The following is a 16687-nucleotide window of genomic DNA, read 5'->3' as shown; positions in this document are numbered from 1 at the left end:
ACAAGTTAACACCGGTTAGTACATTGTCTCGCAAGAAACTCAAATTAAAACTTCGGTTTTAATTGGCTGAACAAAATCCAGTCGCTACAACAGCTCACTTGGAGTCACTTAGAAACCAGATTTCGAGTGTGTACGCTGACATGCGAGACGCTATAAACCACGACTTTAACTACCGTATTATATATAATAACAGGCGGTAGATAAAGTGCACAGCAATACAAAATATGTTTACAGCTATGCCAAAAAGTTCTCTAAGCAGAAACGCAGCATTCCGATGCTTTTCAATGAGGCCAAGAGAACTTGCACCAATCCTGAAGTGATTGCTAACATCTTTCAGCGTCAATTAAGCAGTGTATTCAGTGACCCTTCAGCCACTAACATCAATGATGCATTATTTCAGTCACCATCCCTACAGAAACCATTCATTGAATATTGATGACATGTTGGCATTCTCGGTTGCTGATATAATGGGGGCTATCGGTTTTCATCCTAAAATCATCATCTCGATCGAGTCATTTCTTACGAATAGAATTCGAATCCAACATGTCTATCATTGCTTTTATTATAAGTGGTGCCCCCCAAGGAACAGTTTTAGATCCCATACTGTTTTTAATATTCGTTAATGACATCGCTTATAGCTGCGTGTTGCATTAAACGTTAAGATTTTTCGCTGACGACACAAGAATTTGCAGATCCATCAGTGATTCACATAATGTTACTGAGCTTCAGTCTGATCTTGACAAAGTCACTAAGTGGTCATCAAAAACAATATGGCATTACACGAGGATAAGTTTGAGTAGTGAGTACATATGTCATCTTGTCAACAAACGTAATCCTCTCTATGAGCTTCCTTTCCTTCCTCTCTGGGGTGGTCAGCAACTCTAATGGCCTGTCGAGTTTCGACGAAGCAGATCAAAGCTATCAAAGTTAAGGTATAATGCTTTCTAAACTCTCTCCAAGAAAAATTAGTCATATTATCGGCATTGATAAAACAAAGGTTAAATTTTACGGTCAGTCAATTCGTAGGCGTGTTAATAGAAACTAGAAATTAGAAATTAGAAATTAGAAATTAGAAATTAGAAATTAGAAATTAGAAATTAGAAATTAGAAATTAGAAATTAGAAATTAGAAATTAGAAATTAGAAATTAGAAATTAGAAATTAGAAATTAGAAATTAGAAATTAGAAATTAGAAATTAGAAATTAGAAATTAGAAATTAGAAATAAGAAATTAGAAATTAGAAATTAGAAATTAGAAATTAGAAATTAGAAATTAGAAATTAGAAATTAGAAATTAGAAATTAGAAATTAGAAATTAGAAATTAGAAATTAGAAATTAGAAATTAGAAATTAGAAATTAGAAAGATCATTACAAAATTACGTGTGTCAGATCCCAATCAGTTAAATGAAAGTTATTCAACCAAATAAAAAGAACATAATATCGTAGATAAATAAATAAATTTATATTATTAAGAAACTGTTTACACCATTAAAATATTCAAAACCCCTAAGAGAAATCAAGTCATCCTAAAATGGTGATCAGTACAGATCAAGACAGCTAGAGTTAAAATTTGTTTCTCCAAGCAACTCTATCATCGGCTAATATCTTAAGCTTATTAAGATCATTCAAAGAGTTAAGTTTTAAACCTCTACGGGTCAAATCATTCACAATAATCTTGAACAAATTCTTACGATGCGCACCGACGCGCCCTTTACAGTTTGTTGTGACAGCAAACTTTAACGCTAATGCAGCGGGGGAGTCATCAGCACTACGCAAGATATGACCTAGGAGCTTCCACCTTGCTTTAGGGACACGATCTGATAGCTTAACTGAGTTACATCTTAGGTATAAGTTTGCATTGGATATTGTTCCATGAGGCCAATAAATGTTCAGTAATGATCTAAGGTGTTTTCTATGGCAAATGTCTAGTTTTTCTAGTGACTTTGCAGTAGGAAACCAACTACTGCAATTGTACATGATGATTGATACAATTTGGGCTTCGTATACTGCTATCTTTCTGGTAACGGAGATATTCTGCTGAGACCAGATCTTGGTGAACTTATAGAAGGCATTGTTCCCAGCAATGCATCGAGCAGCTATATCACTTTCACTACACAACAATGACCCAAGAATCTTACTCTTCCGCCAATCTTCATTTCCACGTAACATGGTATCATCACGACCAGGGATTGTTTCTCCAACAGGAGCGAGGAAAACATGGGTAAATTCTGTTTTCTCTGTGTTAATGAACAGGTTAAACTCCTTGAAGACTTCCTTAGCTATTGGTAGGATAGCTTCTAAGGATTCTTTTTCCACGTTCATGAAGTTACAATCATCTGAATACGCTGACTCCAGTGGCATACCTTCTTTTGAAATAGGGGGATTGGGTATGTGTGGGGGAGACTCTGCTAGTCGATGGCGTAGTTCTATAAGAGCTCCTGCTAGGACAAGAGTGAAAAGCTTGCCGGAGAGACTGTCACCTTGAAAGGACCCAAGAAGACTCTCGAATACAGCAGATAGTTCTACTTCCACTCTGACCTTGAGCATGGTGTTGGTTAAGAGGAGTCTTACTAGCCTGAGGTCGTCGTCTGTGCATCCAGCTTTGACAAGAAGGTCAAGTATAGTCTGGCGTTTGATTGTGTCAAATGCTCGAGACATATCTATGCCCATCTTGTGATACTGGAAGTGTTTACGCGTGACAACCGATATCAACATCCGCTCAGCCCACACTAGATCACCACAACTTCTACCATGTTTGTACCCCGCCTGCGTGCTACCAGTGAAAGCATCAACTTTGTCTTCAATTCTCTCCAGTACAATCATGGATAATATCTTACGAGCACCATTTGATAGACATAGAGGTCGTAGACTAGTGACAGGACCAGCTGGTTTGCGAGGTTTCGGTAAGGGGGTGATGATGGCTTCACCTATAACATCAGGAAATGAATTGGTCTCCAATGCGCTATTTATGATCTCGGCATATTTTGACCAGAATTTTGTACCAGCATTTTTCAACCACTCGTTGTAGACTTTATCTGGATCAGTGGCTTTGTTGTTCTTGAGAGATTGGGCGGCTTTCTTTACTTCATCACATGTGATGGGTATGTCTAGGCAGCGTCCATCCCCTATAAATGCTTGAAGTGGTTCAATCCTCACACGTGAACTGCTTTTTCGTAGTAGTCTCTGATCACTTGAGCTTTACCAGCATCTGTGGCAACAAAGTTACCTTCTTCATTGTGGACACTGATAGTAGATTTGGGCTTAGTGTCAGCTAGAGTACGCACAGCTTCAAACATCTGCCTTGTGTCATCTGTTGACATGATGGTTCGAGCGATTGTCATCGGCACGTGTGTCAGCAAGGTTCTTGAGATGCTTACGGATGTCTTTCTGTAACCTGTTGATCCTTGTACGGACTTGAGTTCTGTCATCAACTGGGTTGTTTACAGTTAAATGCACTTGCATGGGTTTGTCTTACTCATTTTACAACTTCATCATTGCATTCATATAAGTGTAGTCCTCAAGACGTTGTAGGTCCCTCTGATTTTATATCATATGCATCGCTTTAGTGGTGTCATTAAACTTAATCTTCGTTGTGACAAGATTTGCAGATCCATCAGTGATTGACTATGTTACCTGAGCTTCAGTCTGATCTTGACGTAAGTCATAAGTGTCTCAAAAACATGTATTGACTTCGATGGGATAGGTTGGTACATGGAGTCTTTGTTATACAATCTTAATCGTTCTATGAGCTTCTATCTTCTTTGGGTGGCAGAATTATGCTGTCGAGTCGGCGAAGCATTGATCAAAGCTACAAGTTAATGGTATATGCTTTCTAAACCGCCCAAGAAAATGGTCTATTACGGCATGATAACAAGTAAATTTTACTGTCATGCATTCGGACGTGTTAATAGACAGAAATAAAAATTAAAATTAGCAAAATAGACAGTAAGAATTGATTAATATTAGGGAACTTGCAGAAATTACAATAGAGAAATTAGAAATTGAATGTTAGAATTAGATGATTAGAAATTAGAAATTAGAATTAAATATCTATAACAACATGTTGAAGCTAATTACAGCACTACAAAAATAACGAATGTATTACATTTATTGAGTATTATTATGTAATGGGATGAAAGTGCTTTAACCAAGTATAGCCAGTCCACACCTGGCTCCAGTCTCCATAATACGAAGAACGTTTTTAAATTATAAATGCTTTATTCGCCATGCCACTCTCTCATGTTTATTTTTTATTGATATTATGAAAAGGCATGTGTTATACTAAGAGATGGTTACTAGGAGACAGTTACTAGGAGACAGTTACTAGGAGACAGTTACTAGGAGACAGTTACTAGGAGACAGTTACTAGGAGACAGTTACTAGGAGACAGTTACCAGGAGACAGTTACTAGGAGACAGTTTGAGTTACTAGGAGGTTACTATTTGGCACTGTGTTTAAGTACTTTACTTCCCGAGTTCAACTGTTCAAGCTATTGATTTTGATTTCAGTAATTTGAAAAACAAAACTGTAGCTGTTATAATAAGTCCTAAATAACAAGGCATGTTAATGAGAAGCTTGCTGCCCTAATTACTCAAGAACATCAAAGTTAAGTACCCTTATTGCTCAATAACATCAAACGATCAAAGTTAAGTATGTAGCCCTTAATAAACGTGCAAAACAAATTATAAATGATTGATTGTTTAGCATTTTATTTTATTTTTATGCTTTATATAATTTGTTTTGCACGCTTATTATAATAAATGCTTTTTAATTTAGATAGCACTGATTATCTATAATTGACCCAATCGACGCTCATTTAGATTCTAGAGGCTATCACTATGATCAGTGGCTGGTGACTGGTGAGAAATGTTCTCAGCATAATGAGATAATGGGATGTACGTGGGCTTGATGTGTAAACGTGTCAAACAGCACGTGTCAAACAGCACGTGTCAAACAGCACGTGGGTGCGGTGACCATGGTGATAGCACGTGGTAGCATGTTGACCATGGTGATAGCACGTTTGTTGGGGACCGGCCCGAACTACCAGCCAATGTTTGCTCAACAAAAATAAAATATTATTATCTACTAAAAGTCAAAAACTCACACAAGATTAGATATTGTCGAAACTATTAAAATGGAGCTTATTTAACAAACATAGCTGAGCACAATTAAAGTTGCCTTTAAGATTGTAAAGTTGAAATTATCATATTAATGCACTTTCTGAGTGTAGAGTGGAAACAGGCGTATAGCTGAAGCTAGCTATTTCAAAATTTTGTTTGTACGACTGTAGCATGGTGAATGGTGATAGCACGGTGATAGCACGTGGTAGCATGGTGATAGCACGTGGGAGCATGGTGACCATGGTGACAGTACTCAATGCTTATGACGCAGGCATAACGTACTGTGGAGCAGTGACTGTTCAGGAGCTCGTATTTATCGCGAATTTTATGGCGGAAAAATTTACAGCACCCTGACAGGTTGCGGCGTTGTTACGCCAAGGGGCTGTAATCAATGATATTGGAATTTCTTTACGAAGTTCTGTGTTAATATTCTTTGAGTTTAACCCATCGATTCTGGTTTCAGCTATTTCAGATGAAAATGAATGATGACCCATATCAAGTACTGTAATCTGTATATATTTTCCAGTTAATTTTTTATTCATCCCGGGAGGTTTACACCCTCGAGTAACTCCTAGCAACCTCCTAATCACCTAGTAACTGGCTCTATATTTGGGCAGTTTGGCAAAAGTTTGTTGAGATCGGCACATTAGACTACAAAGCCTGTAATACGAACCAAATAAAATATAAAAATATAAAGGAATACAAGACGGCTATATAATAATAATAGAAATAATTGCTAACAGCCGACAACTAAAGCTGATATAAAATATCATTATACTTGACATATTATTATATTTTACATAGTATACATTAATATAATACAATATATTATTACATGATTTTCTATAGAATACTAGAAAATATATACATCTATTATATAATAATCTATCAGTGAGTTCTCCGACTGGATTTTATTTTACACACACTCATTTCTCGCCAATCTTTTGGTTGACATTTCCGGCAGCATGTAAAAAGCGTCAAATTGTGTCTGGACATGTTTAAAAAAACTCTTTATAAAACTCTCTGAACGACTCTGACTGTAACCGAATAGAGTATGATCAATGGAAGATGTTTGGCCCTATCCATATAATCCTGGTAACCTAGTAACCTAGAATCCTGGTAACCTAGTAACCTAGAATCCTGGTAACCTAGTAACCTAGAATCCTGGTAATCTAGTAACCTAGAATCCTGGTAACCTAGTAACCTAGAATCCTGGTAACCTAGTAACCTAGAATCCTGGTAACCTAGTAACCTAGAATCCTGGTAACCTAGTAACCGCCTCCCAGAAGCCAAGATTACAGTCCCACTAGCGGTATCTGATAATGTGCTTATACCGAGACAAGGAAAGCCTTGATTCAATTTATTTTTCGTTTTTTTTTAAAGAGTTGAGTATGAAATACTTGAGTATTGACTACTTTTGTGGGCTTGATGAAATTAATGATAAATCGAAGTGCAATGTTTGTGTTGAGAAATGTTGGGTTAAAGATATGTAAGCATAGATTAAACCTTTTAAAATTCAAGTTATTTTAATAATTTTTGTGTGTTAGATTCTGTTTAGTAGTTTAATAATGTTTAAATAATAGTTTGCGGCAAAAAACTTCAAAGAAAAATCGTTTCGAAAAACCCATAATTTTGAAGTCGTAATTTTATGCAAAATATCTGGTCATATAATAATATAAGGAGAATTCTTTATAAAGTACGTGACTGAAACAAAAAATCTGCAGGATATTCTCCCGTTGTCAGTGTAAAGTATCTTACTGACATGTGCAATTAAAGTGCAATCAGGAAAGAGAAAAACCGTTGAAAAACAGAAACAGCGGTAAAGATACACCAATAAGATTTCCTTAAATTATAATATACATAAATTGTAATATATAAAAAGCCTCATAGTTCTTACTGTTCAAGTAACTTATCGATTTTTGGTCAAATGGGCAATGGGCATGGGTATCGTTGGGCATGGTCTTAAAAACAGCTAAAAATTGAGTTATGATGTTCGCCGTCCTCTACTGAATAAGGGGCCATCTTGCATCCACTTAGGACGTCCGCCAAAATCTCAAATTTCCAGACCACCCCCTCCACCGGACGTCCGGATTTCCAGCTACTTTTAAGAGTACGTTTAAGAGTACAAATAAAACCAACTCAAATTCATTGTTAATAAAATTCAAAGAGTTGAAATAAAATTCAAAGAGTTGAAATAAAATTCAAAGAGTTGAAATAAAATTCAAAGAGTTGAAATAAAATTCAAAGAGTTGAAATAAAACTTTTTTGTTAATTCTGCCAAAATTTCCGGACGTCCGGATTTTCAGAAACCACCCCCCCCCCCTCCCCCTGTCCGGATTTGTCCGAAATTCCAAAACCACCCCCTCCCTATTTGCTGGACGTCTTAAGTAGATGGCCCCTAAGAGTATTATATCAGAAATATTTATTTTTCGATTTTGACCGTAAAATGATGAATTACGGATGCCCATTTATTCCTCAACTTTTGGTCAGATGGGCATCGATGGGGTCCCCCCCCCCCCCCCCCACACACAATTACTTTCTGAAATGTGGTTGATTTACTGAAATGTTGATGATTTATACTGAAATGTGGATAAAATACTTCAGATGAAAGTCGTAACATTCAAATTCCTCTAGCTATCAACGCAACAAAATTCAGATTTAATAAAAGTAACAGCTATGACAAAAGTCTCATCGCAAGGATCTCATCACGGTTAAGTCTAAGCTAAATGCTGTTTTTAAAATTGTGGGCGAGGACTTAACTATTTCTGCACCTTCTAGTCTAGACTCTAGATTAAGTAAATTATAATTAATGTATAATCAGTGATAATATTACGGCACTAACATATACAACTTTTTATCAAAAGCTGATGCTGTTAATAATTATAGACGGCATTTAGCTTTTAATAAAATCTTATAAATATATGCTTGATATAACTGTATGAGCTGTCTGTATAATAATGGTCCATTGTATAGATTATAAAGTCAAGCTAAGGTAATAGCACACAATTCAGGATGATATGGCAGGACAGTAATTTTTCGTTGCGTGTAATTCATTCCTTGATGCAATCATAGTTTATTTGCTGCGTCAAATTAATCTTCCGACGAAAATTAATGCAAGTTACGAGATGAGAAAAGTTGGATATGTGTACTATTTTCTTAGCTTAAAGAATTAGTTAGTCTAATTATATGGTAAATTAAAGCTAGATTAGTATTAAAGTGGCATTGCAGCACAAATGAAACAACCTTAAAGTACAGCTGCTTGGCATCCGCCCAAAAAAGACGCTTAAGTTGGCACACGTGTGCAAAAGATGTCTTTTAGGCTTGGCAATGTCCACTTTTCAGCACAAATAAAACAACACTAAACGCACCTGCCGCCCAAAAAGACGCTTCAGTTAGCACGTCTGCAAAAGATGTCTTTTAGACCTGGGCCCTGGAAATATCCACGTGCTGGAAATTTGCACGTGCTTTCCACGTTCCAAGATTAAATTAGGCCTAAATGCACATCACGTTGCTTAATTAGAGCTACACACCAAGTAGGCTTCAATATAATAGATCAGTTATCCAGAGCAGCTGAATATCAATATTAAGCAAACGTTTAACACAGTTAACCCCGCTTTAACATGATAAAATATCCGATTAACAACTTTAGTAGGTCAATAGTTTAGACTACTAAAGTATAGATCAGTAATCTAGAAGAACGTGTGTCAGACCACTTTCTCACTTTAGTACAGCAGAACGAGTCTGTTATGACCATGATATTAAGCATCACAAATACAAACTTAGCGAGGAGCGATAACACATGGCTAACCAGCTTATTTGCTTATATGGTTATAATATGTAATGACACATGGATATAACCACTATAACCAGAGAAACATTTTGTGTCAGACTATTTTATAAGTACAGCAAGTAAGTAAGTAATAACACAGGGTGGATAACCAGGGGAGGGAAGCTTATAAGCTTATATTATTATATACTGTATAGTTATTATTATATAGTTACATAACGGAAATAGCTTATATAACACGCAGCGGGAGGAGATTTGATTGAAAAGATCCGACATGTACGCGATTACCATGTCATCACCGTCTGAAAGGGTAACTGATCAGCAGTTATTTCTTTAATATTACTTTAATATTAATTTGATATTACTTTAATATTACTTTAATATTACTTTAATATTACTTTAATATTACTTTAATATTACTTTAATATTACTTTAATATTACTTTAATATTACTTTAATATTACTTTAATATTACTTTAATATTACTTTAATATTACTTTAATATTACTTTAATATTACTTTAATATTATTTTAATATTACTTTAATATTACTTTAATATTACTTTAATATTAATTTAATATTACTTTAATATTACTTTAATATTGCGAAATTATAGAGTCGTTATATGAATATCCAAAAGTAAAGACTTTGAAATTTATCAAAAATAGATAAATTGTGCAGGATGGATTTGTTATCAAGAAATACAGAGACACTTTTAAAAATTATAAATCTCTACGAGAAATACAGATAAACGCGTACAGTCTATTGGGAATTCAATCGACAGTATTTACTCCTAATATAAGTGCGACAAAAGAATTTGTCAATATCTCTATAACGTTATACAAGCGGGGCAAATTGTCTCCATGACCAATAAGTTATATCATAATATATGTAATATATAATATATAATTAGTAATATTATAATATATGCCACTGGGATCGAGCGTCGTCTACTAGATACCAGGGAATATCAATCAGTATATTGCTCAGGAATGTCTACCAGAAGCTTGCTCAAAGCCAGTAGGAGAGACTGCTGTTGGACGGTAAGCTGACGTGAGTAGTCTCAGACAGTCCTCGCTAGATTAGTAGGTTATGCACAATCTTTTCGGAGAATGAATTGCATCAAAAATGGAGTTTCTGAACTGATGCGAAGGGTGACACTGCAAAATTGTAGGGTCGTTTTATCAAAAAATAAATGAGACACTGTGAAATTTTAGAGTCGTTTTATCAAAAAAACATGACGAGGACACTGCGAGCCCCCACACAGCACCTTACAAGACATTTCGTCTACACCGGTATGATTTCATACGCCGGTGGTGCTGATTGAGGGTTCCCTTTTTTAAAGAGGAGTCTTCTAAGTACACAATGAAAAAGTGGGTTTCACATGCAACATAACCGATATTTTCTAATCTACCCTGTAGGAAAGTCTGGATTTTTATTTTCAATATCGTGATCGTTTTAAAATTTATGTTGGGTAAAGTCTATCGCTGGATTATATGCTAGACAGTAAAAAGATAACGTTGCACGAACCTTTCGATTGTGAAATTAAGCGTCTGAAGTGGTACTGACAACAGACAAACTATAAACATCAAAAACTGAAATTAATGGTAGGGAAATTTAACTAACAAATAAAGACCGTCACAAGTCTGTAACCAGCTTCAGAACAGCGCACTGATTGGTATGTAGTAGTAGTAGCAGTAGCAGTAGCCTCACGCTGTGCTCGGTATATTCCCAACACTACGTCCTTCCTTGCAAGTATCGAATATTTTCCAAGCATGGGTTGGCATGGTTACCAGCATGGGTTGGCATGGGTACAAGGAGGTTGGCATGGGACGATGTTTAGTAGACTAAGTCTGTATTAAATTGGAGTAGGGGAACCAAGTCTTTATTATAAAATTATAATGGGAGTACGGGAATTTATTGATTTATTAACGAAATGTGTCAAGGTCCTTAAATGTGTGTTCAAAGCCACACTCTTTCGGTACTCTGACGTCTAACATTCTCTAAATTGCAGCAGCAAGTGTCAATAATGTCTTGATTAGAGTACGTGGGATAGTATCTAGGACCCTCTTCTGTGGGAACTGTCACATCCAGAAACACGGCAGATAATCTGCGAGGATATTTTGGATTTTGGAGACAATATTGTGCCAAAGAGGAAATTTGTTGAAGAAATGACCTTTTTTTAGGCATAGAAAACGTTTTAATGGGAAAACATTGACCAGCGAAAAAAATTACAACTTTCTGGATGTGGAACTGTCAGTTCTATATAGCCATAGGGTTGTCCAGTCGACGAAAAACAGAGTTCTCGCTCAGTAAAGTAATCGGCAGTAGAAATCTGAGAATGGCTAAATAATGCTCAATAAAAAGACTTCAATAAAAGTGTGCGAATAATTCATGCTCATTGTCTCAGACAATAAGTGTCTCCAGACTTCCATCGGAGTTGGAAACATTTAAATATTTACGATTTAATCAGGCTCACAGTAAGTAAATCTTCCACAGTCGGGCTAGTGGGGCGGGGTGAACACGAGGTGGGGCGGGGACGCGGGGTTGAGATGGGGTGGGGTGGAGATGGGGTGGGGTGAGGATGGGGTTTGGGTAGAGGTGGGGTTGGGGTAGAGATGGGGTGGGGTGAATACGAGGTGGGGCGGGATGGAGATGGGGTGGGTTGGAGATGGGGTGGGGTGGAGATGGGGTGGAGATGGGGTGGGTGGAGATGGGGTGGGGTGGGGTGGGGTGGGTGGGGTGGGGTGGGGTGGGGTGGGGTGGAGATGGGTTGGGGTGGAGATGGGGTGGGGCGGGATGGAGATGGGGTGGGTTGGAGATGGGGTGGGGTGAAGATGGGGTGGGGTGGAGATGGGTTGGGTTTGGAGATGGGGTGGGGTGGAGATGGGTTGGGGTGGAGATGGGGTTGGGTAGAGATGGGGTGGGGTTAATACGAGGTGCGGCGGTGGAGATGGGGTGGGGTGGAGATGGGGTGGGGTGGAGATGGGGTGGGGTGGAGATGGGGTGGAGATGAGGTGGGGATGGGGTGGGGTGGAAATGGGATGGGGTGGAGAATTGAAGAACTTGTGAACTAATGACCCACTCTTTTACAAACATACCTCACTTGTTGCAATAGATTTAACGTGAATTAAATATAAAACACCCGGTACAAAGGTCTCTAGATAGTTGAATACTCATTATAGTCTGTAAGGGGCTTGTGTAATTATAATTTCTGATTTAAGCCAAGGAAACTGTTTCATTATATCTTTTTTTGCAAACTGCAGCAGGCACTACAGCTTTGAAGACCTCTATATATTTAATATTATAATGGTCTCTTTGTAATATCCCAGCATGTGACAAGGTATAGTTGTACTCAGTTTTGTAGATTCTTACTTGACAGTACTACCTCAGTGATAAGAAAATAAGTTCCTTCAAAACTCGCATATATAATATAATATAATAAAAACATGTTATAAACATATGTATATTTATATGCTATATCCATGGGAAATTGCACTGCAAATATAGCACAATTGTAATGTGATACATTTACTTTGACTGAGAGGTTCAAATGCGTCCGGGGGAAATTGCCACTCCCACTTGCAGTTTGGGGATTGGTCGTACTTATTATATTCTGTTGGAGGTTTCAAGTAAGTCCATTGAAATTTACCGGTGTGCTTATAATCTACCGAGAAACGGATAGGAAAACTGTACATCAAACTTTCGAAAAACTTGTCTTTTTGAAGCTTTCAACATCAAACGTTTCAGACAGTAGACCCCACCCAATCAAGGAAATTGTTTTAGTAATTTTGATGAATATTATCAAACAATGCGGTAAAACACCATGACGCCAGTCCTTGAAGATGCCGCGTGTCAAAAGATAACCTGATAACCAAAGATGGCATTGTGAAGAGGGAATCGGCTACAAAAGTTTCAGACAAAAGAGCAGACTATCACAGGATACCGATGGAGATATTACTCCAACTATTATTTAAAAGGTTGTCAAGTCCATACAGCCAATACCTTAATCTAAAAGTTTCTGTTACTCAAAGAATAATGAATTTGTATTGCTCTTAAGTTTACTAAGTTTACGAACTGAGGTCTGAGACATTTAGCCTGTCTGCTTTGCCCACAACCACCGAAAAGTATCCAAAAAAAGCATTAGTTTCAAAAATGCTGTCTGGATTGCAGCTCAGGATTCAAATGACAAGAAACAAGGACCCAGACAAAATTGTTTCTGCCGTGCTACGATTACAAAGATGAAAGAGCTATCTGCTAGTTGTTACTAATAACCAGCTAAAGCAGTATCTAAGTATTAATGAAACAAGGTACAAGTTACAATTATGATGTAGCTGTTCAAAGAAACTAATAAAAGTTAATAACTAGCTCAAGGGAATTACCCGTATGTGATGCGAATGAACTAGCTAGATGCCAGACTATTGCCAGTTTAATCCGTACTAGCAATAGAGTAAACCTACAACTATCACTGTTAAGTACTAAGGGAAGAGAGGCGTTAACATTACAACATTAACACTATTATAATATATGTGTGATTTATCAGCAATATACAACCCTTCTCAACAACATCTACCGGAAAGAAAACCACACGACAGAAGGAGTTGGCGTAAAAAGTATTAACAAATATAATTAAGAACTACAAATATAATTAAGAACGGGAGGTGGATCAAGTGTGACAGAAGGCAAGTGTGGCAGCTGCTAGAAAACTAACCAAGTGAGACGATACTTGGTACTGCCAACTTTTAACGCTTGTTAAGAGTGTGTAAGAGCTAATATAAACCTCAATTTACGTACCGTGAAGCGGAGGAATTCGTATACTAGGCACAGGTTGCACGCTGGATGCGCTGAGCGCTGTGAAGCGCCCACTAAAGTTAATTTGACACAGTTGAACAACCCAGTCACCTCCACGGAAGAGGTTGAACAACCCAGTCACCTACTCGCAAGAGGTACCTGAAAGCTTCAAGAGTAACGAGTCAAATGAGCCCACAATGCTTGCAATGGTATTGATATAATTAATACCTAATGGTCGAATGTTTAGCGGGGGATGAGAGTCGCCGGTGCAGTGACCGTCCCTTGTGATTTCGGTCCCGTTTATTGGGATTTATAACTGATTACACTGTATTTAAAGGTGACTTTTACAGGTGACCTGCTTTATCGGGCTATCGTATGACTATTGACTGCTGCGATTATTACAGTCAATATCTTGACTGTGTGGTATTCACATACTCCTCTTACTATAATAGAGGTCACTATAGTCTTATAGTAACACACGTGGGAATTAGTGGGAATTAGTCCGGTTTCCATGGAAGCTAAGTCAAACTTGATGGAACTTTGTGAAGAAGGAAACCTGGTAGTTTCTGTAATCAGTCGCGCGACCTCACGTATAACGTTAGCGATGAACACGGCAGGATTGTGATAATTGATTTCCTAAATTTATGTTGTATGCAGGCGACAAATTCCTATAACTTTATTCTCCGTGATGGGTGAACGTGTAACCCTGTTGCCATCTAATTCTTCTTGTTGTCATCTAATCTCGTACAGTATTATAGGTGTCTTGTTGTTCTACTTCTATAGCTAGGTGGCAAAATAATCCGGATTTTCAAGGATTACATGTTCTTTAGCTAGGTGGCAAAAGAACCCGGATTTTCAAGGCTTACATGTTCTTTAGCTAGGTGGCAATATAACCCAGATTTTCAAGGATCACAAAATATAAATATTCAACACGATTATAATGTGTTAAGGGGGGGGGGGGGGGGGCCAATGGGTATTTTTTTGTGAAACTTGATTTCGAGATAGCAATTGACCAACAAACTAAGACCAGTGACCGAACTTTTGAGGGGGTCCCGGACCCCAACCGCCAAACGGAGCGCGCATGGCAGCCACGCCCATAATTGGTCCAAATTAGGCCCAATTTAGCCAAATACCCTGAACATGCCCAAAACCAAGGTTTATGGTGCTCTACTTGTAGCTAGTGGTCTCCTGAACTCGTATATGAAATTTCATCAAGATTGGACAAAAAATGACTGAGTTATGAGCCAAAAACCATATGCCCATATTTGGGCATACGCACCAAATTTGGTAGATTTCGTCCCATAAATTAGTCAAATGTCAATATTTTTGAATGAAACTTACTTTATATGAAAGGTAAGCCTAAACTACATATTATCTGTAAGTTATAGCTTTATATCTGTTTAAATGTGGATACTAAGGCGAAAAAACCACAAAAAATGAACTAAATTGCCCATATCTCGGTTCGCGATATTTGCGGAATTGATCTCATTAAAATTGTAACAACTCAATCAGTTTTCAAAATTTTTGCATGAAATTTTCGGAATCGACTCGAAATCGCATTTCCACCTTATTTTAAATACGGATTTTTGATTTAGGCCTCCAAAAAAATTTGGCGGCCAAATTCTGAATTTTTGTGAGATTATTTTGGAGTTTGGCCGCCAAATTTTTTTGGAGGCCTAAATCAAAAATCCGTATTTAAAATAAGGTGGAAATGCAATTTCGAGTCGATTCCGAAAATTTCATGCAAAAATTTTGAAAACTGATTGAGTTGTTACAATTTTAATGAGATCAATTCCGCAAATATCGCGAACCGAGATATGGGCAATTTAGTTCATTTTTTGTGGCTTTTTCGCCTTAGTATCCACATTTAAACAGATATAAAGATATAACTTACAGATAATATGTAGTTTAGGCTTACCTTTCATATAAAGTAAGTTTCATTCAAAAATATTGATATTTGACCAATTTATGGGCCGAAATCTACCAAATTTGGTGCGTATGCCCAAATATGGGCATATGGTTTTTGGCTCATAACTCAGTCATTTTTCGTCCAATCTTGATGAAATTTCATATACGAGTTCAGGAGACCACTAGCTACAAGTAGAGCACCATAAACCTTGGTTTTGGGCATGTTCAGGGTATTTGGCTAAATTGGGCCTAATTTGGACCAAATATGGGCGTGGCTGCCCTGCGCGCACCGTTTGGCGGTTGGGGTCCGGGACCCCCTCAAAAGTTCGGTCACTGGTCTTAGTTTGTTGGTCAACTACTATCTCGAAATCAAGTTTCACAAAAAAATATCCATTGGCCCCCCCCCCCCCCCCTTAACTCTGTCAGATGGATATTAAAAGCAAAGATAGATAAATCAAATGGGATGACGCATGATCGGATATCTGTTCAGAAATCAGAACGACCACTGCTCGAAAGTGTGGTAGAAACTCAAAAGCTCACTTTGTTTTGACTCTAAAATCTACATAAGTCTAAAATCTACATAATCTCACGTTTTAGATTACTGGCGAAGACAACCATAAAGTACCGATTAGTACAGGTGTAGCGAAAGAGAAGAAAAGAAAACCAGAAAAGAATTGAGACAAGAAAATTTAGTATTTCCTACCAGTCATACCACCGTCTACTGCTACCGATCTGTTTCTTGTCTACTAAGTCATGTGATGCCCATATAAGGTAATTTCTTGTCGGCTACGTCAGACAAAAGAACAATAATCAATTTGGATGGTTTGGAATTGGGAGTTATGTAACCGACCGGCAAGACTGCAAATTGATAATATCCTGACGGAATACGGAGTCGCTATTGTCATAGCAACCAAGTCACGCACACGCGCACCGAATGGAACTGCTCACCTAAATAAGAACACTGAACAGCGTCAACTGTGCAATCCTACTGTGGGAAAATGTCCGAATAGTTTGGCTATAGTTATTTTCAGGGCCAGTTCATTAGGTTTATTATCACCAAGGTTTGAAGGTATTTTATGC

General features: G+C 37.5%; 3 protein-coding genes across 3 annotated transcripts in view; all 3 read right to left on the bottom strand.

Annotated features, from left to right (window-relative positions):
* The window catches only part of LOC134817069 (uncharacterized), a 109358-nt gene that overhangs the window by 70447 nt on the left and 22224 nt on the right, over nt 1-16687 (bottom strand). The window lies entirely within an intron of this gene.
* Nucleotides 821-2823, bottom strand: LOC134817450 (uncharacterized). Its single transcript, XM_063826590.1, has 2 exons — nt 1990-2823; nt 821-889 (listed from the first exon to the last, which is right to left on the bottom strand). Exons 1-2 carry the CDS (start codon nt 2821-2823, stop codon nt 821-823), a joined length of 903 nt encoding a protein of 300 aa, XP_063682660.1.
* On the bottom strand, nt 11384-12007 carry LOC134817449 (uncharacterized). Its single transcript, XM_063826588.1, has one exon. It carries the CDS (start codon nt 12005-12007, stop codon nt 11384-11386), a length of 624 nt encoding a protein of 207 aa, XP_063682658.1.

This window comes from Bolinopsis microptera, chromosome 6 (assembly GCF_026151205.1).
Source record: "Bolinopsis microptera isolate Bmic1 chromosome 6, MBARI_Bmic_1.0, whole genome shotgun sequence".
Lineage (NCBI taxonomy): Eukaryota > Metazoa > Ctenophora > Tentaculata > Lobata > Bolinopsidae > Bolinopsis > Bolinopsis microptera.
Note: the sequence above shows the minus strand (reverse complement) of the source record. Positions and strands in the feature narration are given on the sequence as shown.

What these genes read in the sequence shown, in the direction of transcription:
- LOC134817450 (XM_063826590.1), bottom strand. Translation starts at nt 2,823, where the DNA reads ATGATTGTACTGGAGAGAATTGAAGACAAAGTTGATGCTTTCACTGGT. An exon ending in CAGTATACGAAGCCCAAATT is followed by an intron (nt 890 to 1,989) that starts GTATCAATCATC and finishes GAAACTCGACAG; the next exon opens with GCCATTAGAGTTGCTGACCA.
- LOC134817449 (XM_063826588.1), bottom strand. Translation starts at nt 12,007, where the DNA reads ATGTTTGTAAAAGAGTGGGTCATTAGTTCACAAGTTCTTCAATTCTCC.